This window comes from Plectropomus leopardus, chromosome 20 (assembly GCF_026936395.1).
Source record: "Plectropomus leopardus strain MGB_pleo_1.0 chromosome 20, ASM2693639v1, whole genome shotgun sequence".
NCBI classification, from domain to species: domain Eukaryota; kingdom Metazoa; phylum Chordata; class Actinopteri; order Perciformes; family Serranidae; genus Plectropomus; species Plectropomus leopardus.
The window spans coordinates 2,008,579-2,036,283 of record NC_142195.1 but is presented as its reverse complement, the minus strand read 5'-3'; the positions used below and the strand labels follow the sequence as shown (position 1 = coordinate 2,036,283).

Genomic DNA, 27,705 nt, shown 5'->3' with positions numbered 1-27,705 from the left:
AAGAGTTTTGGGTAAAAAACACTTCATAAATGCAATCATTTTTGCAGGTTTACACACACAGGTAGAGTATGTTTTGGATTGGATCTCAGTTGTCCTCATTTGCCAGTGGAACAGCGTCAGCCAGCTGCTGAATAAACACGTCTCACACTGACATCACGGTGGCTCATGAGATTAAACGCAGTAAGCTGCTTTACGTTGAGAATAGAAACAATAAGAAGTGGAGCAGTCTGAGACACACAGACAATGTGTCTGTGATGTGGAAAAGCAGAAGAACCTGTTGGCTTCATACCCAACACTTGAAGTTTTCATAGACCCCATCAGGACTTGACGCCAAAAGGTAGGTCTGCTGTTAATTTGGATTTTTGAAGGCAGGTGAAAAAACCCCAAAACAGCTAATCACCTGGTTAAGAAGACTCCCGGAGAGCCAAACTTAACATAGTTATTTGTCATCTTTGCAAATTTTTCAGAAAGCATCTGAACAACTTTGTCTATTTTTTTTAAAATACAAATTAAATGTGTGCAGGGGCACTTATTCAATTGAGATTTGGAAAGCATTTTTCTTTACAGGTGTTTCTCATAAAAATGTATCAATAGAAATGTTATACATCAGTTTCGGTTTAGTTTATTTAAGAAGGAGTAGTGTAAATTAATACATACACTTTGTGTAAAAATGCCAGAATTAGCCAGGAGGCTATTTTCATCTGTAGTTCTCTGGCCAAGATGTAACTCGAGGCTGCCTAAAATACAACAGAGCAAAACAACAACAATAATAACAACAACAAACAAACAAACAAATAGGGAATACAGTTTAAAATGCTGCAAATAAATTGCATAGTTATGTTCAGTAGTATCTATTCATAGACAGTGTTCATTCATAAATCTGTCACTTGAGAGCAGCTGCCTGATCAGTGATCTGTCGGATTTGTTGGATCTGTCGGCAGGACAGTCAGGCTGCAGGTGTGTGATGGCCATGCCAACACAGTCATTTAATTTGAATGGTTTCAGTCCTGCTTTATTCACGAATATGTTTAACATGTAGGTAGGCATTTACATTTTATACCTTTAACCCTTTGAAACCTGCATCACTTTTCTTATGCTGCTTTCAGAAGCCTTTCATGAGTATTTAAAGCTTTGAACCCTGAGCAAACTCGTGCGATTTCTTTTTCAATAACATGGGGAAAAGGCAAAGAGCAACTTGGTAGGAAATGTTCCACAGATTGCAAGAAATTACTAGATTTAGAAAATGTTTATTTCTCCAAAAAGCAAGGGAAAAACGTCAAGGGAAAAAAACAAGGGGGGAACAATATTTATAATTATCAGAATTACATGTTCGAAACTATGCTTTTAAGCACTTTTTCCAGATCATTTCCTTGTTGTTTTTTTTTTCCTTTTTTGTTAGTTTGATTTGAACTAATTCTTATGTATTCTTGCATATTTTACTAAGCTCTTGCTGACTGCTTTTTAAAGCAGTCATTCTCTTCCTTTAAGCAAGAATAGAAACTGTGTTTCCCAAACAATCTGGAAAATGTGTATTGAAGTTTACATTGAAAATATGAAGATACAACTAATAAAATAGAAAAATGATTTCTATTTTCTTATGTCTCTCAGTGAATGTGAGGCTGTGTTGGATTTCAGAATGAGTAAGAGGGGGAGGAGGAGGAACAGCCACAGGAGGAAGAGCTCCAGCAGCAGTAAACGTGAGTTGGAGCTTTGGGCTGATGGGAGGGTGCTGAGGTTAATCTGGTGCTTAACTGAGTCACATTTTTTCCACACCTGCATGCAGTTTGCCAACATGGGGACTTCCTCAGACCACTAGAGGACTAATGATAGCTACTAGCTTTTATAGATGGTGTTATAGACCTTAGGCTATAGTCAGCCAGTGTCATGGCAGAGGGTACAGACGTGGCCTCCACTGATGTTTTTCTTTTTCTCCTGTGCTGCAAAAAGACTCAATCATTAAAAAAAGCACTACATTAAGAAACCAAAGGTTCTGCATTAGTGAGGGTGTGTTCTTCAGGTAAGAGTGAAACTCACTATGAGAAGTGACAAAATGTGGTCGGCAAGGCCTGTGTGAAGACAGTTATTGGGCTCATTGGTTTAACTCTGGAACTTGTGACATATAAAATAGGACTGGGGCTGTTTATGCGGCCTCTTATGCTGATCTTAATTGGCTGTGCACCTACAGGTGTTTCTAAAAGTTTAGGGTGTGAATCTAAACGTTTATAGATGCACTTACATAACGCTGAATGAGATCAGAGGTTGGAAAAGAATTTAAAGGTGACTTTGGCCTTTTTTTAAAAGTCTGGATCATATTTTCCCATGTTTTCGTGTTGAAGTGACTGATGAGAATTTTTGTCTTTTGAAATTGGTCCACTATTGAGAGAGGGCTGCAGTCAGCAGTGGCACAAGTCTGTCATTGTAACCACATGGGGCAATTGTGCACTGTTAGTGTATGTCTGATAACTGTGGCTATTTTTTGCCACAGATGGGCCCAGATTGTTTTTATAAGTGTCTTAAATTTCTCTTTATCTTTCATGTGATCTGGTCTGTTTGTTGCCTTTAAAATATATTTATGCGTAGATAATATACAGCCTATAAGACCAACTTTATACCTTCTATTTGCACATCCTTGGAGATATTATACAGATACTTGGTGGAAGTGTTGTTTTCCTCATGTCCCTCCAAGATTTTGCAAACTGTTTTTGTGATTGTTGTGGCCTGACATGCTTGATTTTATGTCTGCATTTAAAAGAAAATTACAGTTAATGATACACCTTTTTTTGCAATGAAATTGAAGGGGCAGGTAAAAATTGCAAAATTAGTTGTGGTGCTGTCACTGATGTGGAGCTTGTTATAATGAGCACTCAGGGCTCAGTACATATAATTAGAATCTATCTATGATTGTAAGTGGGATGGGGTTAGCAACACTGATCGCTGGTGATCAGCTGCAGCTCTGAAGGACTGCCTCTCTGCTCCTCACAACAGCAGCAGAGAACACTGGCCATTGTACCATTAAACAGCTCAAAACAATCTCACACAGACAACAAAATGGCTCGATTCTGTCATTAAACATGTTAATAAATGCTGGTAATCATTCGCTGTATGATGCTAACAGTTATTCCTGTCAGTGTGTGTGTGCAGCAGTAGTTTCATGATAAACAGAGCACACAGCTCTACAGTGAAATCAAATTATACCTGCTTTAAGTGGTAAAAGTTGCAGTAATGTATAAGTAATTCACAGATACAATGATAAATGGACCAGATCTGTAAATGGAGATTGAAATGACACTTCAGACAATCACACTAACAATCTGAGCCTGTGTGCAGCAAAACTATCCAATTCTAATTAGATTCTCAGTTATGATGCACAATTGCCCCATCTGGTTACATTCCAGGTGTTACATGGCTGCAGACCTTTCTCAATTAGACCAATTTCAAAAAATGTTGCTCACATTAGTCACTTGGAAAACATGGAAAAGTAGGATCCAGGTTGAAAAATATTGAAGTTACACTACAATATACAATAATATACAATATTTTATCTTCGAAATAATCTAATAAAAATATTAGATAAATGTATAAATATTAATTATGAGTGGTTATAATAGGTAAAATATCATGTTAATGTTGCAATATGGATTTGTGATTTGTAAAATGCATAAAAAATATTTATATAATTTTATTTACATTATAATACATTTAACATTAAGTTTGCTGTTTTCTACTTTCAGAGAGTGTCTCACCATACATCTTTCATAAGCATAACAAAAGCAACAGTGTGAGCTACAAAGATGACATTGTTGAAAAGGGAGCGGCAGACTCACTTCGAAGGGAAAATGTTCTGTCTGGATCTGAAGATGAGGAAAAATATAACAACGCTCCACCTAAGGAAAAAAGATTTAAACAGGATTATCACATGAATTCATATCCAAATCAAAGGAGTATTTATACCAAAACAACAGAGGACAAAGAGAAAGGAGTGAGGATTGTGACATCTGTGTCTGTTAATGACATGGAAGATTCATCCCCGAAGATAATGTTTCAGCAGTCACACCAACCCTTAGCTGAGAATATCACCTACTCATCAATGCCAGTTACTAACATCATGAAAATTAACTGCGGTGGGTCACATGTGAAACTGGAAATTCAAGAGTATTTTCAACTGAATACTTCTGGCATCAAGACCACATTCGTTTTAATGAACGAAAAGGCTGACTGTGCTGACACAATTTTTAGGAGCAAATGTGAGAAGACGTGGATTCCAAACAATGAGTCAACTGAGCAGCCATCTCAAAATATGACTAATCACTATTGCAATCAAAACACAAATTACACATTTACCTTTGGGAGCATGAATGAACAAGCAGAGGCTGATTCAGAATCTGTCAGTCCAACAAACATATTGGAAGATCCAAACTACTCTCAATGCTACAGTGATCACAAACAGCTAATATCAGAAGACTTCATGTTGGCAAATCATCCATCAAGCCCACCACTGCTGCTCAACATCAAACCTCAAGGGAAGAGGAAAAGTTTTCACACAAGCATCGGCAGTGATCAATTCTGGGACATTCCTCCACCCAGAGAGTTTGCAGACTTTAAATGTAACACTTTAGAGGACCTTACACGTGACCTGGCTTCCTGTCAGATCAGTGCTTGTAGTTCTACAGACACCCGGCAAAGGGAATTTCACCTTACACCTAACATGACCTACAATGAGGAATCTGAATGCTCAGTTTCTATTGACATAGAGGAAAGAGCAGATCTGGCACCTTTGTTTCATCAATTATATGAACCCACCAACTATGATCCCACGCTCACGAGGCCCTCAGTGTCTACCAACAGGTCAAGCTTCACCACAGATTTCATCAATTGTCAAAAGAGAAAATCCTGGATCAGAAACAACAGCATTGCCACCGTGGAACACAGAGCATGTTTGTTACCGAAGAAAAGACGCCAAACATTTCCGGGGTTGTCGGATGATATCGGAGTAATGCAAGAAGATCTTCTCTTGCCCTATACTGAATCCTTTTCCTCTCTGATCATGTGCTCACTTCCTCTCCAAAGTGAGAGGTCAGGAAGCATTCATCAGGACAGTGATGGGTTTGGAATAGGAAATTCTGATTCCTCACAAACCAAGAGGAGTTCTAAACCTGCCTCCGAAATCCCAAACAGATACGCCAGAAAGCAATCATTGTTGAGTGCATTCTACATGACCAGCTCTGAGGACAATCCTGATGAAGTGTTTACTTCCAGTGAACAAGGTCGAAGACGAGGCAGCAATGGATACCCTAAAGAGCTTAGGCAACAAGACATGGACTTGAATACGAGGGACATGGACAGTCTGGACACCGATGACTGTGGCTATAAAGTTGATCGAAGTGAAATAGCAGACAGTGGATTTGAACAAGAAATGGGGGAAGTAGAATATCACAGTCCTGAACCCCTTACAGGCAGGCCTAGTCGAAGAGCCCTCGCCATACAAATCACCCCTCCGTCCTGCAGCAGCTCAGAGGAACATATACTAGAGAGTCATCCTGGAACATTACTTCACAATGACAAGGTCCAACATGAAGACGAACAGGAATTGCTCTTAGTTTTACCCAAACATAAGTCCTCGGTTACAACAATTACTGTTGGTGCACCCGAGCAAAGATTTCTGCAGATGGACCCAAGATCATCACCGGGTAGCTGTATGGAAAAACCTTGTAAAAGTGGTTTGGAAGAGCCCTGCATGTCCCCCTCACAGGACGTGAATGGTAATCAATTAAACACACATGAGGCTACAGATGAGACTAAACCATTTGGTGGAAAAACAGCAAATGCCAGCTCCTCTCGGTCAGTAATGTTTGAGCAGACAAGTGTTCTGCATTTGGACACAGCAAGAAGGGGTGCAGAAGATTCCGACAAACCCGCAGTCACTGCATCATGTCCTGCCAAAGGGTCAACAGAGGCAGAAATTCATGTTAAAGAGCAGCATGGAAAAACAGAAAAGGCAGAGAAACCGACAGTATCCAGATGTAAGTTGGAGCAATGTGAGATTCTCCAGAATAAATATTGAATAACTAATTCCAGGGCAATATTTATGTAAAACTCACCTATTTATCATCATTTCCAGCTTCCTTAGAGGCAAGAGAGCATCTGAAGCCTGCGGGTCATAAAGACCCAGACAGTAGTGGTACTGACCACTGGGCCAAGAGGCGAAAGCTCTTCAAGGAGAGCAAGCAATGGAGCTCCGCTGGAGGAAGCTCAGTTACCAGTGATATCACAGAGGAATCAGGTAACTTCAGTGTTGAGCATAGACATATATCTTAAAGCCTGTTTAGACCTGGTGTTAACATGCATCATGGGTGATCTGATTACAAGCGTACTGCGCTAAATAAAGCCCATTCTCATTCCAAAGTTGTTAACAACAACCCTTTTGACAATGCTTTTGGCGTAAGATCCCGGTGCCAAAACCACCTTTTATGTCCTGATGAAACACCATTGGTTTTTAGGAGAGAGCGCAGATTAAGGGTACTGGTTGTGGTATTACTATATGCCTGTGCACAGCCAGACAGCACCTGCGGCATCTACGTAATACACAGATGGGTGGCATCATTTGAGAACGTGGCTGTACAAGACCTGTTGCATTAACACAGCAGGATGGCATCAGGTAGAAACACTGCCAGTAACAACATTATATAAGGAGTGCAATGGTGCCTATTAGGCGGGTGGGAGGGGTGGTGGATGAATCCAACAAACCACAGACTTTCATGCATGAGTCAGGTGTTCTTTTTCTGTCTGAATGTGATGTTTATTTTTCCAACACCTTACCATGTGCCTCCTTCCCGTATGCATGCCCTTATTGCCTAATCCCACTCAAGCCACTTGCTGAGGTCGTTTTGGATGCAGTTCACCACATACTTTTTCTGGAGTAACCCAACAAGGACCACATCATTAATGCAGGACATGGTTACGTTAGATGAATTGTTGCATGATTGACCATCAAATTGTCCTCTGGAAGGAGACGTTTTAAAGAAGTTTTCTGCTGACAGCGGTACCTGCAGCTGTAATGACACAACTGCTAACATGAATAGCAAGCATACTAGCAAGAATGCAGATGTTATAACTCTGCATAGGGCTCTAAATCTAAACAAGTATTCTGCTGGAGACATATGACAGACGTGTGAAAGACGATGTGTTTCGGCTATCCACTTCTGTTCGGATCGCTGAAACGCATGTCCATACCAGGTGTTTGCAGGCTCTAAGAGTCAATGGGGCTGTATAACTAACTTGAAACAACAATCATACCTTGACTCATTATGGCTAATGGTAAGAAGGCTATGGAAATTCACTAAAATCAGAGAGAGCAGCAACTGCCACCCTCTGGTTGGGAGATTGGTTATCTTAAAGGAAAGCTGTAAATACACACAACATTTAAATGAGCTTCCAATGTCTCACTGTTAGTAATCAGTCTTATTGATCATTGATAATGAAGGTTAACTTGCACTTTTACTTGATTTGGTCCATAGTCACTCTTTCCGTGAGGTGATGGATACAGAGGACTCTTATTAATATATTAGTTTCAAACTGGTTCATCTGGACCAAACTAAACTGGTTTCCAGTGACATCTGGGCTGTCATGGTTTATGTCAAATCCTGTAAACATAGCTAATCATCCACTTATCATAATATTATATGCCACTATGCACCTGTACTGTATTATGTATTGATGTGTACTCTCCTATATTTTTCCTAGTATCAGAGGAAAATCGCTCTCTGGACATGACAATTCAAGACAATGATGGCAGGGGCTTTTATACAGAGACCTTCCACTCCTCGGCATGGATTTACCAAGGAGATGATGTGGACTCAGAAGCCATTCCTCCCAGCCTCAACACCAGAACTCGAGCTGTCTCAAGTGAGACTACGATATTACATAAACATACAGCATATGGCTGCAGTTTATTATCTAATCACTGTTAGAATTCTACAATAGAAAACAACACTTGCTTTAACACATGGTTAGAACACTATGCAGAGGTTATACTGTACACAGAACTTAAACAATGTATACATATGTACCCTGAACAACCTTCTCTTTTTCAGTTCGTGAGAGGACCGTCAAGATTAACAAAGGGACAGGAGAGTATCCATGGGGCTTTCGCATACAGTTTTCTAAACCCATTGTGGTCACAGAGGTAGACACAAGTAAGTGGATTCCTAGCTTGCAGTGCTGACTTATGTTCAGTAGGTGTTGTAGTCAAACTGAGCTGTTAGCTGTTAGCACTTAGGTATTTTACAAAATTTAATTTGAAACTATGACTGGCACCACCCCACATACTTTTGTTAAAACCTTTTGTCCTCTGTAAATACTGGTATACCAGTGTCTTCACTTTAGCCAGCGAGCCAGTGGTGGCGATGTGTGGTTCTTCAAACAGACTGAGAATGGTACAATGCAACCAATGTGATGTTTTAGTCATGTTTTCAGCAGCAGGGATGATGTTTTTCTGTAAGCTGATGTGGAAGTTAGCATTGCCCTGGCTCTGTTGTTAAAGATCCTATGTGATTTTTCCATTGGATTTTAGATTATAAAAATTGGATTAGGAAATAAATTCTGCGGGAAAACAATTTTTAATGATACTTATGATACTTACTTATGATACTATGTTTTGTTCAGCAAAATAATCTTTACATCACCATTTTTGAAGCCTAAATGTAATCACATGAAGTAAAAAGCTAATGTTAGGCTATAGCCTATACTAACTACACCATGGTCGCATGACTCATCCTCTCTCATAAAAGAAGGCTGCAAAGCTCTGTAGTCTCATTGGAATTTAGTGAATTTTTTTTTCTGTGTGAGGTAAACTTTTCATGTCTGTTGTTTCAGATGGGGCAGCTGAGGAAGCTGGGTTGATGGTAGGAGACTTTGTCCTCGCTGTCAATGGAACTGATGTCACCAGTATTCCTCATTCTGAGGCTGCTGATTTGGCCAGGCAAGGTATGCTGTTGACTTGATGCACAAATGACTTCAATGTAGAGTATAGGCCAATGTATCAGCACTCAGAATGCTTGGTTGAGGTTCAGCACACGTATCAGTAGTTTGAGACCACGTATTTACTCTGTGACTTAGTTATGTCTTAAATTACTCTGACATTTTTGCCAACTTAGATTACTGACTCTTTGAAAATAGGATCAAAATACTTCAATGGAAGGTAATTAACATGTAATGTTGTTGATGTTGTAGGTCCAGATGTTCTGACGTTGACCATTGGGTCAGACATTGCTCGTTCTCCCAACATCCCAAGACCAGCGTGTCGTGGTTATCTTCACAAGCGGACCCAGTCTGGTCTGATTAAAGGTTGGAGGAAGAGGTGGTTCGTACTCACACATGATTGCTGCCTTTACTACTACAGACACAAACGGGTGAGCAGGGAGACATTGCCATCTTTCTGCAGTAGATTCTAGTTTCTGAAAACAACAGTCCACACAAAACAGGAAACAAGAAGAGTCCGTTTGACATCACTTCATGTTTATTTCAGGATGAAGGCAAGAGGCAGGCTCTGTCAGCTGTCAAACTGGAAGGGGCTGAGGTGGGACCAGATACTTCTTTGGGAAAACCATTTGTGTTCAAGTGCCGCCCTCAGTCCGGTAACCGAGTCTACTTCTTCTGTGCCACTACCAACCAGGATGTGAAAAGGTAGATTACAGAACTATGGAACTTTCCAAACCAAAGATCATTTTAAGTTTTTATACAAAAAACAGACTTCTGTAAAGTTTGTAAAAAGTGTTATAACGTGGAAAAGCTGGTGTTTTCAACTAAAAAATATGACAGAACCTGAAAGTGCATTAACCCTTTGAAACCTGAACACACTGACCCAATTACTTTCAAAAACATGGGTTGAAGGCGACAAGCAACTTCACAAGAAATGTTCCACAAATGGCAAGAAATTAGTAGATTTAAAAAAATATATATTAAAAAAGCTAGGGAAAAATGTCAAGGGAAAAAAACTAGGGAGAAACTACAGTTAGAATTATCATAGTTAAAATGTACAATTATGTTCCAAAATTTCCCCAAATTTTCCCAAGTTTAAAAAAAATCTCATGATAGTAGTAATAATGTAAAAATTCTAATAAATACAAATTTGAAAAAAGATAGCAAGAAATTAGTAAAATGTTACAAAAAAATGACCTAAAAATGAGCCCCCCCAAAAAGAAAAATCAAAATAATAATAGTAATAAGAAGAAAGTGACCTAAAGACCTTATTTATTTCTATAATGTATAACTGCCATCTGGAAAAAGATACAGAAGTATATGCTGCCGAACCACCAGACTACAGAGCAGCTTCTTCCCCATACATGATATTTACATGGTTTGTACAACAAATGATGTACACAAAGATGACATGGAATTTGTCTCTCCTCCGCTGCCACCATTGCCTGCTGGAAGTATTACACCGTCTGAAATAGCTTACTCCAAAGTCCAAACTCTTTGCGTATATTATGCGACTTTCACAGAAATTAACAACCTAGCTTAGCTGGAGTCCCACCAGTACCCCAACATACGCATTCATCACTGCTTGCAGCTTTAATTTTAAATATATTATTCTAAGAATTATAGATGTCTTGATGTAATATAAATATAGATATTTTATATAATAGATGTTTTATATAAATAAATCAAACCAATTTTCTCAGGTTCTTCAGGTTTCAGAAGTTTGAATGCATGCGAAAGGCATGTGAACATAGCACAAGAAAACTAATGTTGCTCCAGGTGTGGGTTATTATAGTTTTTTTGTACTTGTTGAGTTTTAAACACCAACAGTGATTTAATTCATGTAATGTGTGTTTAATCTAAATCTGTGTGATTTCAGGTGGCTGGAAGCTATGGAGAAAGCGATTCACCCCATCACACAGGTAACATCTAAATCTGCCAAAAATAAAATAGGCCTTGGTTATGCAAATGAATTAAAAAAAGCATGTTGTTGTGACTATAATATTTATCACAGAGGCGGATTAGTATGAATATGTCTGACTGTCACTCACACTGGCTTATCAGCTCATATATTTAGCCCTCAGGCCAACACTAACACTAATCTACTCAATTACCTCTCCTGTTTCAGAACCACGTGTGGGTGGATGTCACCAGACACAACTCTAATCTGCCCCCTCTGGCTGTGAAAAACCCAGAGTGTCTGGGATTGCTTCATAAAATGGACAAAAACAAAGACACATGGGTCCAACACTACTGCATCCTGAAGGATGGCTGCCTCTTGTTCTACAGTGGGATTCGCGCAACTCACGCACATGGTATGGATAGGCTTATATGTTTGTAATGCTCACAGACAAATGCAACATGGTAGGTAGCATTTTTTGTGAGTGTCCAGAAACTAAAATGAGAGTTTGGGATTCAAAGGCATTCATGTTTTGATATTTCCTAATGGCAATTCTTAGAGGTCATTTACATGAGAACAAATTGATTGTTGTGGTTTTGGCTTTTTGTTCACATGACAACAGCGTTTTGAGGGCCTGAAAATTCAAACTTTTGAAACCGGGTTCCAGAGTGTAATCTCTGGATCCTGCCAGAACGGCCGCACTTGTGCTGGGTGTTCTACTATGGTGTGTCATTACAAAGTTAAACCGCCAACTACTGGCCTGGCATCCATACTACAGCGATTTTGGTTGTTTTTGTGGATCCGTGTATATAAGGATCGTTTTCGTAATGTTATCGTATGAATGCAGATTTAAAAGGAAAAAAAAGCAAAGAAATGACCTTTCTGTTTTTTGTAGGGCTGTTCTTGTATAACTGTGGCCTTAGATGACAACTAGCTTTCTAACATATTTCGCAAAGAATCAAATAATTACAGATCCCTTCTGCACTTTAGTATCATAAATGTTACTTTCTATTCTGCATTGCTTTGGGTAACATGCTGTCTGCGAGGGGTCACTAGATCCAGCCCTCACTCCTTCATGGCTCCATCTTTTCCAAACAAATATGGTCTCTTCTGGCTCAGGAGTATCCATATTAATGGTTGGTGTCATGGTGGTTACGTCCATGATTTTTATACAGTTTGTGGTTTATCGCAGCCTCTTCACTGTGACAGCTTCTTGCTGCTGCTGGAAACAAAGTTGATCACAGCAGAGTTTGTGGGGTGCGACACCAAAACAAAGGGGTGAAAGATTCTGGTATGCTCTGCTGAGCTGAGGGGAAATGCATTATCCCCACTGGAGAACAACGACAGGTTGCTGAAACATTAATGGCTTGTTGTTGTTGGTGGTCTCACAAAGTGGTCTGAAGCTTGGCAGGCATCTTACTGGTAGTTGCCTTGGTGTCACGCCATCAACCATCCCCTCTACCTCTGGATGACAAAGTTAGCTCAAATAAAACATCACTTTAGAAATGTTTTTATTAAGTCCAAAACATAAAAAATAATCACGCAGATATGATAAAGGTGTCTCAGTTTTGACTTGTATTTCAGCTGCAATTGTAAAATCCAGATACTCAAGTGAGGAAGAAAAAAACTTATTTTGGAGCACAAAAAATACAGCATGTTAAGTCCTTCTATAATTACATCTTGTCTGGTCCACTACTGACTTGATGTCCTATTCCTATCTCACATAAAACAGTACAACACATTCTCACAGAAAAAGCATGGTCAAAATCTTATATTGATCCACGCCTACACAAACTTCTCGCCATCTTCTAGCACAAAACTGCCTTACAGCACCATAACTGCAGGACTTAAATTAGCCTGCATTCTAACAGAAATAATATGATAAATAATGCAAATATAAACATAACTTTAGTTTAGTTTACTACTATACACCATTCAAAAGTTACAGAAACTGTTGCAAAAATGTAAATGATATCAAAACGTATTTAATATGTCATATACCAACATTAACATTTTTACCAAGAATAAAATATGTGATGAAGTGGCTGTTAGAGCATTTGTTCAGTGACAGTGAGTGTGGGCTGCTCTGTCCTCTGTCTGCTGACTCGTCACAACTGTCATGTTCTTACCATAGTATGAACAACTGATATGAGTGATTGTAATCACATATTGCACTTGCATCTTCAGATGGATTCACTATCATCTGGTTCTTGCATGGTACAGAATATAATCAAAATAACGGTTAACTGTCCTGAATTCCTCCTTCTTTTGTTATTCATGATGTGTGCTATGTGAAAACATACAGTATAATGTCACTAACTGCTCCTCTATCACACAAATCTTTTGACAGACAATGGTGAGGAGATTACTAAACTTTGAACACAGTTATATATAGTTATATATTGATGACATCATCACACACAATTTGTGTCTTCAGGTGGGATCTACCTTCAGGGCTACATGGTGAGAGAGCAGCCCTATGGATCCAAGAAATCCACCATAGAGCTGAAACCTCCGTCTGAAGAGTTCAAGACTTTCCACCTCTGTGCTGAGAATCCTAACGAGAACAAACGGTGAGGAGCTGACTGAGTTTTAAAGAGCCAGTGAGACTTTGATGCAGGGCTTTTCTTTGCATTTCCTTTGTATTTTCAAAAATACAAATATTTGTTGTGGTTCTTGATCTTTGTTTAACCCTTAGGGCCCACTTTAAAATTACACACACTCATATTGCTCTGCACACAAAGTGCGTTTTTCAATACCAAGCTTTAAAAAATATTATACATTAATATAATTTTCATTTTTTTTTAACCAACATTAGTCCTAATCATAAATGTCAAATATTCATTCTCTTCAGAATTTTAACCCTTTAAGGTTTTTGTCATGATGTCAGTATGCTTTATTATTAAAAACAAAACAAAACAAAACCCAAACACACAAAAAATAAATTATTTTCAATATACTAGATGCCTAGTAGATAATTATGTTGAGTATCACAGCCTGGGATGTCAGCAGTTAGTGGCAACATTGATTTTTATACATTATTATTTTGTGTGCAGTGTCAAATACACTCATGCTGCTCTGCACACAAAATATGCTTTTCTAAATCATGCTTTAAAAAATATGGCACATTTGTAATTTTCTACATTCATTGAGTTCATTTTTTTGATTAACAACAGTCCATCAAATATTCATTAATTTTCAGAATTTCAACCCTTTGTCATGGTGCCTCTATGTTTTCAGATAAAAACAAGAAAAAAAATATTTTCAATGTACTACATTCAAAAAAAATATGATCACAGTCTGGGATATGTCAGTGATTTTCAGCAACATAAATGGGTATGTAACTGAGAGGCAACACCGTAGTTTAGTGGAGTTAATGATTGTGATGTTCTTTCCAGATGGATCATAGCTCTTAAAGCTTCTATAAAGAAGTGGCTGCCCTTACACCAGGCTCTTCAGGACTATGTGAACCGGCCATCAGAGGAGACCAGGATGTGAGGCACAGCGTCATCAGTGTGACTCAGCCTCCTGTTTGCACATTACTGCACTTTGTTCCCTGTGCTGCCACTGTTGTTATGGAGGATTATTCCACTCTGCTGCAGAGAGGCAGGGCACAGATAGAAGTGACTTATAGTCTATGCCGCCTCATTTACATACAGCTCCACTGCAAATGGCAAAGTGCACAAGCAAATGTAAGAGAACAAAACACTGAAAAGAAAATGGACTTTATGTTTTGCACTTTATTTAGATTTTCCTACATTTTCCCCACTTGATCATGATTATTATTTTTTTTTTTTGATTAAAGCTCCTCCATTAAAATTTACAATTAGAACATCTCCATTTGTTCATGTATCCATTACCACATGATCATTAGATTAAACATTATCCTCCACACTGTCTGCATACTTGTCTCTATTGGTAAAACTCATAATCACTTTACCGGAGCAGATAGAAGGTTAAAGACTGTTTGGGACATCTGGATTGTGCCATAAGGCTTTCAAAATAGACTAACAACTTTGTATTCAAAGCGCCTCATACATACTGTGTTTCCAAAAATCTTTGGAGAGGACTGAAATACGATATTTCTATGCTTTTATACTGATTCTGTTTGACTGTGATTTTACTGCTACTCTGTAAACTTTTAGAATATAAATGTGCTCTCGTACTTTTGATACAGCTGTTAATCACTGCAACACAGATAGCAATGCATCAGTGTGTTAGCCAAATAAAGTTGATAACCAAATCCTTTGTCTGCTATTTACATGTACTGACTACTCATTACTTTGAACTCCAACACATATAGAAGATATCTCAGTTGCATATGCAAAGTAATATTGACTGAATAAGAATGTTTAGTAAAAGGTGTCAGGATGGGGTTGGATGATTACCCAAAATGCAGAACACAAAAAAGCAGCCAGGAGTACAAATAAAGTAAGCTTTAATGCTGAATATGTCCAAAAACAAACTGGCTAAACGGAAAGGGAAACACACAAGTACTTACATTTATATATATATATAATCAGTGTTCTCTGTATATATATATATATACAGAGAACACTGATTAAGACAACACAGAGCTAGGGGAGATGGACACAGGAAATAGGGACTGGCCAACAAATGAAGGAGAGGCAGGGATCGCAAGGGTGGAGCAAAGGAGACGACCAGAACAGGTGTTCAAAGGAGACTCTAACAAGGGAGGACAAACCACACATGACACATGAGGAGCAGATAAAAAGTACAAAATAAAACAGGACATTTTTTTCACTTTTCCTGTTATTCATTTAACTAATTCTTTCTCTCTTTATTTGGAACCTAATCGATCAAAGTGGGAATTGGATACTAATTCAAAATACCCTTCACATAATAGAGATGGCTGTCTTGATATGAAATATAATGAAAATGGACTTGAACCACAATCTTTTCTCTCTTTCTGTTTGTCCGTTTTCCTTCTTCCTCTTATTTATTAATTTATTTGTTTATTTTAATAATAGACTTTTTAAAATGTATTGTTGTGTGGTTTTGCTTTTTTACCTGCTAACTATGTTTTTGGCTTGTATTCTTTTAAAAATTACTTTTAAGCACTTGATTCCTTTGTGATTTGTTATCACCAAAACAGGCTTAAAGTAAAGTTTTTGCAACTGACTTTCTTTGTAAATCTTCTGGCTTCCAATAAAAAACAAAATAAAAACAAAACAAACAAACAAAAAAAACCACTGAACCGTGGTGGAAATAAACAAAGAGTTTCTTTGAGAAAAGGTAGTTGGAAAAATAGCAAAAGGTTGTTAAAACCAAACCAGTTTTGTTGTTTGACGGGCTTAAAACTTGGCTGCCATCTTGCCTTTTGTCACGCCATCCACCCTCCCTCTGCCTTCATGTGACAAAGTCAGCTCATAGACTACGTCACTTCACCCACATGCCCAGAGGAAACAATGACAAGACTACAGGGGATGTGTGTGCCACAACCTAGTGCAGACTGCAGACCTAAATGTTGGTGCAGACTTTGCAAGAAATGAAAATTAAAAAAAAAATCTGCTTTGTAACAACATATGTTTGTAAGTGAAAGAAGGAAAAAATGGTAAATGGACTGCACTTGTATAGTGCTTTCACACTATATGCCATACTCACCCATTTATACACACATTCACACATTGGTGGCCAAGGCTACCGTACAAGGTGCCACCTGCTTTTCAGTAACCATTCACACACACTCACACTCCAATGATGCAGCATGGGGAGCATTTTGGGGTTCAGTATCTTGCCTAAGGATACTTCAACATGTTCCAATTAAAGGGCGACCTGCTCTACCTATGAGCCAAAGTCGCCCCACAAAAAAGCACTTATTTCAGTCATTCAAGCGGCAATTCTCCCTTTGACCACAATGTGGGTTGCAATGGCAGAATGGCGCTGTCTGTGTTTTCACTTATTGACGCCACAGGCAGAAGAAAAAGAAAATCAACCTTATTTATGAAGTATTTTTTTGTACAAAATGAGCACTGGCAGTGGGTGAATGAGACAAAGGGCTTTGTCATTCTCTAGCTGTGGTAACTTTCAATGCCCATGTGCAATGTTTAGATAGATCAGGCAATCCATTGCGGCAAAAAATGGATACAAACAGACAGATGGAGTTTCTCATTTTATGGAAGGATGTCAATCGAGAGTAACATAAAAGTCGCACTGAATTGAGAGAGATTGCAAGACTGTGCAGACTGAGGTCGCATAAAAAAAAAAAATCACATCTGTATCTCATCTCCTAAATCTGATTTGAAAAAAAAAAAAAATCAGATTCGAGCCACTTCGGCCAGCAGTGTAAACATATAGTTAGGAATCTCCCATGTAAAATAATCAAAAACTGTCAATTTTTGGGAAAATAATGTTCTAATTTAAGACTCCATACCATGTCCATTGACAAATAAGTTTTTTGGAGTTTTTAACTCTTCTTACTTTGTAGTTTATGTTGAACTTTGTATCAACTTGAAAACATGTTAGAGTTGCTTTCATGTCTATCTCTTCATATCCCCCTATTGTAATAATAGAACCATAAACTGTCCATATTTTACAGACTGTGTGTTGAAATGTGTCAGCATAAAACCCATTTATTAAAGGCTTTTTCACTTTTGCAACATAGTGTGCCTTGGAATTTATTTGTTTTGACTTACTGACAAAAGAAACAACAGGTCTAACCTCTCCCTCCTTTTTTGTCATTATTGTCCCTGAATCCACAGAGCACCTGTTTTTGAAACCTACACTTGTGAAGTAGCACTCCTCAGCCAAACTGTTTTAAATAAATGTTCAGCAATTGTCGCCTAGTAGCTAAAAAACACTCTTAAGTTTTTATTCAGGGATGATACCTCCCGTCAGGCAGAAACAGACACTGTACGCTTCCTTCTGATCTTCACAGAAATCTGTTTGAAATAAGCTTTAATGGTCTAACAGTCATTGGTTAACATCAAGTGTACATTTCAGTTTGGCTTAAGGAATCAATAGAAGTGCATAAGAGTGACTTTACATACAGCATATGGTGGAAGTGTACACCCCTTGAGTTCCAAATCAAACGCTTCTAAATCTCAGAAAAGAAAAAAAAATCATTTGAATGTTTTTTTTTAAATGATTTTCTGCTTTGCCTGGCAGTAGGGTCAGTATTTTAGTCACTATAGATTTTATTGACATTAGTAGCTGTGTAAGATTTACATTAGGGATCAAAGGTTTACTTGTGAAAAACGTGCAGCACAAGAAAAACGTGCAGCACAAGAAAAGTGATGGCAAACCACTTTTCTGTAATATGTTTATCATCTTTAGTAACATGACACAGATGCTGCTTACTAACATCATTAACAACAGCAGCCTTCACAGCAATCAGCAACACAACAGCACTAAAGGACAGATGCAGCCATGATGCTGTTACACAAATAAAAATTATATTCTCACTTTCATGAATCTATCTGTTAACCAAAACGTGAGCAAAGTAACTAACATGTATACAAGGGCCACATTGGAATTGCTGCCCAAACTGTAGAATGACACTTTGACTGTTGCCTATCCAGATTTAGTGCAAATTTTAACCAAATTTCCAAGAAATAAGTTTAACAAAATATAAAATGATGTATTTCAATCCACTGATGTTCTGCAAATATTTGGCTGCATCAAAATAATAAGTTAGTGGTGGTTATTCTCCACTGGGGCACCATTAAAGCATTGCAGAATATAGCACAAGAAAATGAGATATTAAATAAGCTCCAGTCCAGCCTTAAACAAATGAAAACAATGCTGAAAATGTGATGAAAATTTACATGTAAAAATTTAAAAAAGGTAACAGTCTCTGTACCACACAACACATATCTGATGTTTTTGTCTACTGCAATTTTGGATCTCTACAGTGGACGTTACATGCTTTGTATGCCATGATTAATTCACATAGTCCGTTTCCATTTTACTTTCCAGCATTTCAACAATGCGCATACGCAAAGGGGATTAAAATGCCTCAACACGTTCTCATCCCAAGTCGTCACATACTGTATAGTCACTTTGCGTGGACTTTGGTGTGAATATGCTCCAGGTATCCCTCTAGATATCCCTATGCGTCTGTTGTTGTCATTTCGGGATGCTGCTACCATGACAACCAACATGGGGATGTCAACAAAAAAAGCATTTGCTGTGACGGATGGTTAGGAGTAGGCAAAGGGCAGTGATGGTTAGGTGTAGAAAAAAACTGCCACATACAGACAGCAAGCAAACACCAGACCAGCATGAAACCAAACATCCCTTCTGGCTGTACGATATGTACAGACCTGACAGCTAGTGTAGTGGCTGCAATAAAAATAAAGCTGCTAATGAGATGAACATCCATCACCATGCTTCTTGGAATATTAATGCCAGAGGAGAAGTCGAAGAACATCACTCAGTGGAAAGTTTTGCTCAAATCATTAATGGAAACCTGCCTGCGGTCTGTGATGCTCCTCCTGTTGTTCTCACACTGCAGTGGGGTTGGGCCATTTACAGAACTCTCTTTTAGATAATGAGAAAATTCACATGATGTGTATGCATCATAATATTCACTTAACTAAAATCATTAAATCTCACATTTATGTGTGTTTTAGACAAGTTATAAAAGAAATGTATAATTCTAAATTAAAAATGTAAACACTAGTTTTATCTGAAATGTATTTCTACTTAAAGCCCCCATGTGTAGTGAACATTTCGGACTGTAGTCCTCTCAGGTGGTATAAAAACACTGTGGCAGACCATAATGCACGCTGACACCTCCCATATGGATCTGACACAGGACCACTGAGATAACTGAAACCAAGTAGCACACAGACTGCACCCATTTACTCAGATTAGTTCATTTTCTACAACAGAACAATTTGAAAGATGGCATTATAACATAAAATTCTGCACAGAAGATTTATACGTTGCACGTACTGTAATAGTTTTCTGTGGCATTTGCGAATAGAAAACACACAAAGAAATCATAATATCCTCTCAAGAAGTACAACAAATGAACAAAACCTCAAGGGATGTACACATTTCTCCACAGTAAGACTGTAAGAGTTCACATGGCTTAGTTATGTACAATATTGCAGTGTTTACTGTGAACGCCTAATTGATTCCATGGTGGTGACGATATCACGGTGCACTGACGTTTTCAGAGACAGTCTGTCGTAGATATCCAACAGTGCAATCAGCCGCAGAAAACTCTGCAATAGAAGCATTGGAAACACATCCATCACCAGCTGTAAGGGGAACATACACACGCTTTAAAATGACGCACCTCAAATATACCACTGTGTGCCGATAACCAATGTACAAAACTAAAGATGCACCAGCATGGGTTTCTAAAGGCAACATATTCCCAACCATATTTGTCACCAATAACCAACAAAAAAAAAAAAGACTTGAGTGTCACTCCATTCATATTCTTCTATCTATCTGAGTTCTGAATAAAAACTCTCCATCTGTAGTGGATGGTTCTGCAGGATAACTTTTCCACTGATGTTGTCAACTGGTCACTTCTGTTGCCAACAATGACTGAAGTTGCCATTCTCTAAGACGGATCCAAATACAACAGCCATCTTTCAAACTTGAGGGATTGACTGTTTGGTAACGAGATTTTTCTCAAGTCAAATCTTAATACAATACACATGTGGCATCATATGTACATTGAAAGAGGTCCTGTCCTCATAGCCTGCTAAGTGATCCCCCAGTGCAACTAACTTACAGAAAGCAAAATCAGTGGCCCTGTAGCCAAAATGGTAAATTGTGAAATGGATTCTCTCATCAGCTTTTGTAGTGTAGTTACGTTTGTAAGGGATTGTTTTGGGCAGTGACAAGTGACGAGTGACCATTAATGGCGCTGGGGTGCTGTCACTCCTGCAATTCAAATTGTGAAACGTATTTTAAGCATTTAACACCTGGATTGACATCAGTTTTTTCACATTCTAGTCAGTTCATTCTTGAGTCCAAGTGGACATTTGTGCCAAATTTGAGAAAAGTCCCTCAAGGCCCTCATGAGATATAGCATTGTAGAATGAGATAGAAGATCGCAGTGACCTTTGATCACCAACATCTAATTAGTTCATTGTTAAGTCTAAGTTGACCTTTGTGTCAAATTTAAAGACATTTCCTGAAAGATTCTTGAGATATCATGTTCACAAGAATAAGACAGATGCAAGGCCAAAGTGTTCTTGATCTTTGACCACCAAACTCCAATTAGCTTTTCTTAATTCTAAGTGAACGTTTGCGCCAAATCTGAAGGCATTGCTTCAAGGACTTCTTGAGATATTGCATTCTCGAAAATACAGACAGCTGGAAGGTCACAGTGACCTTTGATCACCAAAATCTAATCAGTTCATTGTAAAGTCTAAGTGGATATTTGTGCCAAATTGTAAGAAATTCTCTGAAGGTGTTCTTGACAATATGTTTAAAAGAATGAGATATATGCAAGGTCACTTAATTCTTGATCTTTGACCACCATACTACAATAAATTTTTCTTTACTTTAAGTGAACATTTGTGCCAAATTTGATGACATTTCCTCAAGGACTTATTGAGATATCGCATTCTTGAAAATGAGACAGCTGGAAGGTCACAGTGACCTTTGACCACCAAAATCTCATCAGTTCATTGTTAAGTCTAAGTGGATGTTTGTACCAAATTTTAAGAAATTCCCTTTAGGCCTTTATGAGACATTGTGTTCATGAGAATGAGATGGCTGGACGGTATCAGTAGCCATGACCTTTTACCACAAACCCTAAGCATTTCATCCTTAAGTTTAATTAAACATTTGTAAAAAAAAAACTGAATTCCCTCAAAGTGTTCTTGAGATATTTCCTTCACAAGAATAGGACATACGTGCATCCGTGGACGGACAACCTGAAAACATAAATGGGAAGGGATCACTTTACAGGAATGATTCCACCAACCAATAACTCTTGAAATGTATATGTGTTATTGTGAGTATTGTATTACGATTTAATAAACAGATGTTAACCTATTATTAAAGAGAAGAGTGAGTATCGCTAAGGTTTTTTATTCATACATCCATCTGGTAAATAAGAGGTTAAAAAACACAAGGATACTGACTGACAACAATAAATCAATAGATTAGCAACATAATCAAAGTGTTATCTTGCTAATTTGACAATTGTATGTCATCATCTGGAAATAAATCACAAAACTTCCACTAACACGACTCCTCACAGGTAAGCAGTAAAACTCTTGCTGGACTGATAGCGACAGTGCATTTTAAAGCCAATACAGTATGGATATGTGCTTCATCAGCTGTAAACTGATACATCAGTGTGTCTCTGACCAGTACAAACACACAACACTGTCAATAAATAGGTTCACCAGTTATTGCTAAGTTTATATAATTCACATTTTTAACCTCCACAACCTCAGTACAATGTGAGGAGTGTTTGGAGGATTTTCTTCACAACGTTATGTGTACAGTACAAGGTAAAACCCCCAGTTAATAATATAACGAGATTATCAGACTGCCCTCTTTTAGAACAGTGTGTAATCTGAGTAGAAAGAAACCAAGCTGGAAATAGCACCTAAATCCCCAAAAGGGTGAAAGACGCCTGAAAAGGGCCTTCCACTGTGCTCTCATGTCTTGTTCCTGGTAAACATGCGCTCCCCTCGCAGGGTGAGGTGCTGCAGTTGGTACTGTAACACCTCAGTGTCCGACGACTCTTTGATGCTTATTTTGTCCAGATTAAGGTAGTCCAGAGACTTGGACTGGGCCCTCTTCCCTTTCAGCAGACAGAGGGGGAGCGGAGCATGCAGACTCCTCCCAGGCTCCGCGTGAGCCAGGGACCTGAGAAAGGTGTCACTGGAGCTGGGCATGCGCCTCCGTCTCCGCCCGTTGGCAGTAGGAATGTCGTAGGGTTGGTAGTAGCGACTTTTGCCTTTGCAGATTCGTGAAGAGCGGTGGATGCCCAGGTCCACAGACTTCGGGACCGGGCTCTGGATGGGGCTGGGCACGGCTTCTGATACAGAGCCCTTCTCCGGAGTGCCCTCTGACCACTTGTGGGCCAGCTTGAGCAGCTCCTCTCCAGTGGTGAAGCCCACCAGATAGTTAGAGTCCATGTGGAGGATCTGGTATCCTGCGACAGTACCTCTGATGGGTGAACACGGGGTGCTGGCACAGCGAGGTCTCTCTGCCTCTGGTTTCAACGTGGCTTTGATTTCAGCTGTAGGATGGATGGAGACGTGTGGCCTTGATACTCCACTGATATCCATTTCCATCCTTACAGACATATCCTGGCTGAGGAAAGGGCGAGAAAAAACATCAGTTGAGTTACTAGGAGCAATACACCAGTTACACAAAGCACAAACACTAAACATCATCGAAGTACTTCCCCCATAAAATGACTATTTGAATATGAATTAACAGAGGTGGAACCAACCCAGCTAGCAAGTTCTGGTTCTAAAAACGTTGAGTTGATATAGAATGATACAATGCATTGTTTTAAGAATTGTCTATAAACATCATCAAAATGTTAAAAAATTCTAATTGACAAAGTGAATGTGAACAAAGGATCACATAAATGATTAAGCACAGGTAACAAATCATCAAATCTGAAAGATATAAAGTTTGTATGAAGAATAAAAAATACAGGCATACAGATAAATAGGTGTAATCAGTCAGAGGAATTAGGGAGGAAAGTTGCATAATTTCCTCAAGAAATGTGTATAAAATGTATTAACTGCTGACCTGATTAATCAATCAACAGTAAATGATTCTGCTGAATCTGGCTTTGAGAAATTGTAATGACTTTACATTTAAAACCTTTTATAGACAAAACAATCAACATTATTGAGAAAGAAAATGCAGAATAATCAATAATATAAATCTACTTTAATGTATAGTAATGTCTTTCTTGTGCTCCTGTTTATTACTATATATTCATGGTTACGAACCAGTTCACCAATGATTGTGGTCACTGCAAACATGCCAAAAAAGGCCAATTGATTAACTGGCTGTTAATAAAATCAGTGAACAAATTTGTTTATAATTATTATGCAATTCATAACAAGAGGAGTCAATCTAATCTATTCTTATAGTGCTCTCTCTCTGATGCACAGATCTAATTTGCACTGAGTGATTTGTTAACTGCAATTTTTCCTACATTAATACCAGATCTGACCCGAACATTAATTATAAAACCTCACCTGACCCATCAGGAATATAGGCTCAAAGCTGCTGCTGGGCGGTGAAGGTAAAGCTTAGGGCGCAGGATACTGCTGAGGCTTTTCATGAATACAGAGGAGGAAAAGAAACACTAAGAAACCTCCAAGATGCCTCGACTTCTTTGGCTCACTTTCCCAAATTATTGTGAAAATAACTGGTTATCACATAATTTTGGGTAGAGATCAAATTGCCATCTCATTAGTCTTGGGCGATATCTATTTTCTATACCTTTATACCTTCCTGGAATTTCACCGTGGTATACAGTATATGACGATATCAATGTGCGGCGCTAACAACCACCCAACACTGCCAACTGGCAAGTTTGCTACATTCTACAATCTGTCCTGCAGTCTACTCAATAAAATCCAGTCACGAGATGTCAACAAAAAGTAATATTCTTAAACCTATTTCCCTTATTAAACAGGACAACCATACACCTTAGGCTACTATAGTTTCAATGTCTTTATCTGTCACAGATGTGAGGAAATACAAATATATCTGTTTTAATCAGCCTTTTCTGTTTCTGTTTCAAAATAAAATCTATCTGACAGTGTTTCTGTGGACAGAATCCCTTCAGTTTTTGACACAAAGCATTTTATTTTGAAACATTTGCAGGACTGTTTGGCTTATGATGCAGGAGCTACACGGCTTCATAAATGAGTAGAATATATGCTTTTAATTGTAGAAATACAGTAGTTATAACAGTAGGCAGCTCTGCAGCAGCATCACAGCAACAAACGCTGCCAGTGTGAACACACTGCTCACGCATGCAGTGTGGCCCGAGTGTAACCTCCAGGTAATGTGATGCGCACTGCATGCAAAACATCCTCAATACAGCCTCTAGTATAAAGTTAATACAAAGACGAGGGTCCATATTTCTGACAGTGTTAAAAATCACGCTGTTGGGATTTCTAAATACCCTGGTATAGCATAATGATACCGCCCATGCCTATCTTACATCCACTATTATAGTGCTTGAAATCAACTATCCACAATAATATCGGTGCGTCATCGGTATCGGCCAAAATTGGCTTTAAAATTAATTGAAATCAGCCAACTTGCTTTTTCTTATTTTGCAGTATGAATGAATAGTAAAAACACTGAAAAGCATTGTATTTCATGTCTCCATCTGCTGGTCGGCCATCACAATAAGCGAATGCATAATATGATGTTAATTCCACGACTGCAGAGACTTGATGGTCACTAAAATTTGCTGGGGAAATAAAGTGGATATATCGATATCCGTATTGCTCATCGGCTAAATGAGTTGTTTATATATCGTCTTAAGGGACTGGCAAAAAAAAAATCCAAGATTGTACATCCCTAAAATGAACCCAGGTTCTCACTTGATCTACTTGTTTTAAACAACATTTGGAAAGTCTAAAAGCGCTGCATGATTAAATTTTGTAAACTGCCATTCAAGCTAGTGATGTGCTTAACTGGAAGTCAGTCACTCAGTCGGCGTAAGTGACCCGCTCGTGTGCAAGCCTCATGGGGCCAGTAATGTTTAAGACCCAGGTACTTGCATACAGTGGAAATGTAGGGTTTTTTGTTGTTTTTTTGCCTCGTGCGCTACTGAGCAGCTCTCATAGAAATGAACCAAACCCTGTCTCTGTGCTGTATCCAGATCTTCTTAATACATCCATGGTTATTCTGACAGATAGCACTGTCAACATTTTCCTTTATATTCCTATAACTCCATATTCAGTGGACTATGAGTAATGGACAGTATTTATGTAAGATGCATTAGGCTATTGTAGAATTTAAATGTCATTTTCTGTCCTTCTAAAAAAAAAAACAACAGCTAAAAAACAGCTTATACTGGTAGGTGGTTTTAGTTAGTTTTAGTTTGTCAAATGTGGTCTTAGGTGGTCCTGAGCCAGTTTTTGCTGTTTTTTAAGCTTTAGCTGGGTGGGCCAATAGCCAGACATGCTAGTGTGACCAGCCTGTCAAGCTGCGCACATTTTTCTTTATGCATACCCCATGACAGCAGACTGAACTGATTTATGGTCTTTGCTTTTCATACCCCCCTCATGCCACTGATATATCAACACACTTAAGGACGTTAATTTTACAGGAACTTCAATGAATAAACCAGCTATTGACCATCACAAGCTGTCAAAAAATATGCAAAACGTACCTAAAGCTCTTCAAACAAGCCGGTCAACCAGTTTAGCCATGGTAAACTGGTCAAGCTGTCTTTTTCAGCAGGGAATGCTGTGAGCACCACAAACTAAATCAAATAATGGACAAATCATTTGGTTTTGTGAATGTTAACTAAGTAGTGGGTTGATTTCTTGTTTTGATGCCATGTTATAAAACCATTAACCAGCTTTCACGTTTACAGTGAAATCCTGGTCTCCACAGAGGCCTGAATGGAGCGGCACACATGCCAGAGGGAGGCAGTGGACGCCATGGCGCGGCTCTCTGACTCAGTGGAAAAGAGGCACCAGTGACAGACAGCCCTTTCTGTGCAGCATTACCGCTCTCATCACAGCTCAGCAATCACACACACTTCACACGCAGAGCCATCATAGGCGTGGTGAGGCTGCTAACATGTACAGTCGCTTTCTTAAAGGCTGTGAGAGAGATAACAGTGTTGAGTAAAAGATGGCTGTTGCAGCAGACGACAGGCCGGCTGCTTCATCCTGTCTGTCCGCTGCTGCGCGTTAGCTCAGTGTCTCAGTGTCTCCAGGACACACCGCAGCCTCTAACACACCACATTTTCATAGCGGACTACTCATCTTTACACGCATTGATCACTGAAACACGGACTCTGATCGGAGCTGATTGACAGGATCAAGTGCATTTCGCTGTCGTCTGTTTCAGTGGATGAACGACGCTAAACTCATCCTCCCTGTTTGATCTACATCAAATATCTCTACGTTTTATGACCTGCGACGAAACAAGCTCGATAAAAAATAAAATCAAATTCAAACCTGTTTGGCAGAGGAGGATCCGATGTTCAACCTTCCCTTCTCTCTCTCTCTCTCTCTGTGTGTGTGTGTGTGTGTGTGTGTGTGTGAGTGAGTATGAGTGTGAGTGTGTGTCCGCTGCGCTCTCACGCCTCTGTTCCGTCAACAGCAGCACCAGGAACACTTCCGGTCTAGTTTTCAGAAAAAACAAGGCAATCACACATTCCTTACAGTATTGTTCTCTGGTCATAAATAGGCTGCGATTTCCTCAAGTCGTAGATCGTTTTATCTGTCACGTATTCCTGCTGATGGAAGCCTATTTCCATGCGTAAAAGAAAAAAAAGATGAATTATGATTATCATAATGAAAGACAAAAATGTCATCAACAAACAGTCACAATGAGATAGTCCGTCAAAATCATGAAATACATAACTAAATTATGATAGAAATTAAAAATGTTTACATTCAAGTTAAATTTCTGGGGGTAAAAATGTCACGATTTTGTGCACATGAGCACTTGTGGCGCTGTGGCTTTCCTTTTTCTGGATCACACTCATCAGTCAACACTATTAACATTTTAACATTTTCAGATCTTGTGGAATTTCAAGCGATTTACAGGGATTACTCAATTATTTGCTTACTTAATATTGGCTTTTGCTGGTTTATATTCCTCTTTTTCCCTGTAAATAACTATGTATAATTGTAGATATTTGATTTTTGTAT

At 38.7% G+C, this 27,705-nt stretch overlaps 2 protein-coding genes across 3 annotated transcripts; one reads left to right on the top strand and one right to left on the bottom strand.

Annotated features, from left to right (window-relative positions):
* The first annotated feature begins 212 nt into the window (after positions 1-212).
* Positions 213-15,119, top strand: pdzph1 (PDZ and pleckstrin homology domains 1). 2 transcript variants are annotated; one of them, XM_088071005.1, is made up of 13 exons: positions 213-337; positions 1,609-1,697; positions 3,732-6,020; positions 6,119-6,280; positions 7,741-7,902; positions 8,091-8,192; positions 8,872-8,982; positions 9,229-9,407; positions 9,524-9,681; positions 10,856-10,898; positions 11,105-11,291; positions 13,314-13,449; positions 14,275-15,119. In XM_088071005.1, the coding sequence occupies exons 2-13, from the start codon at positions 1,637-1,639 to the stop codon at positions 14,372-14,374; spliced, it is 3,690 nt and encodes a 1,229-aa protein (XP_087927131.1). In that variant the 5' UTR covers positions 213-337; positions 1,609-1,636; the 3' UTR covers positions 14,375-15,119. The 2 variants fall into 2 exon arrangements, with proteins under 2 accessions (XP_087927131.1, XP_087927132.1); XM_088071006.1 differs by having other exon boundaries at positions 259-337; positions 1,636-1,697.
* Positions 15,120-18,144: 3,025 nt separating this feature from the next.
* On the bottom strand, positions 18,145-27,163 carry macir (macrophage immunometabolism regulator). Its single transcript, XM_042509727.2, has 2 exons — positions 27,007-27,163; positions 18,145-23,140 (listed from the first exon to the last, which is right to left on the bottom strand). Exon 2 carries the CDS (start codon positions 23,131-23,133, stop codon positions 22,480-22,482), a length of 654 nt encoding a protein of 217 aa, XP_042365661.2. The 5' UTR covers positions 23,134-23,140; positions 27,007-27,163; the 3' UTR covers positions 18,145-22,479.
* Positions 27,164-27,705: the final 542 nt, after the last annotated feature.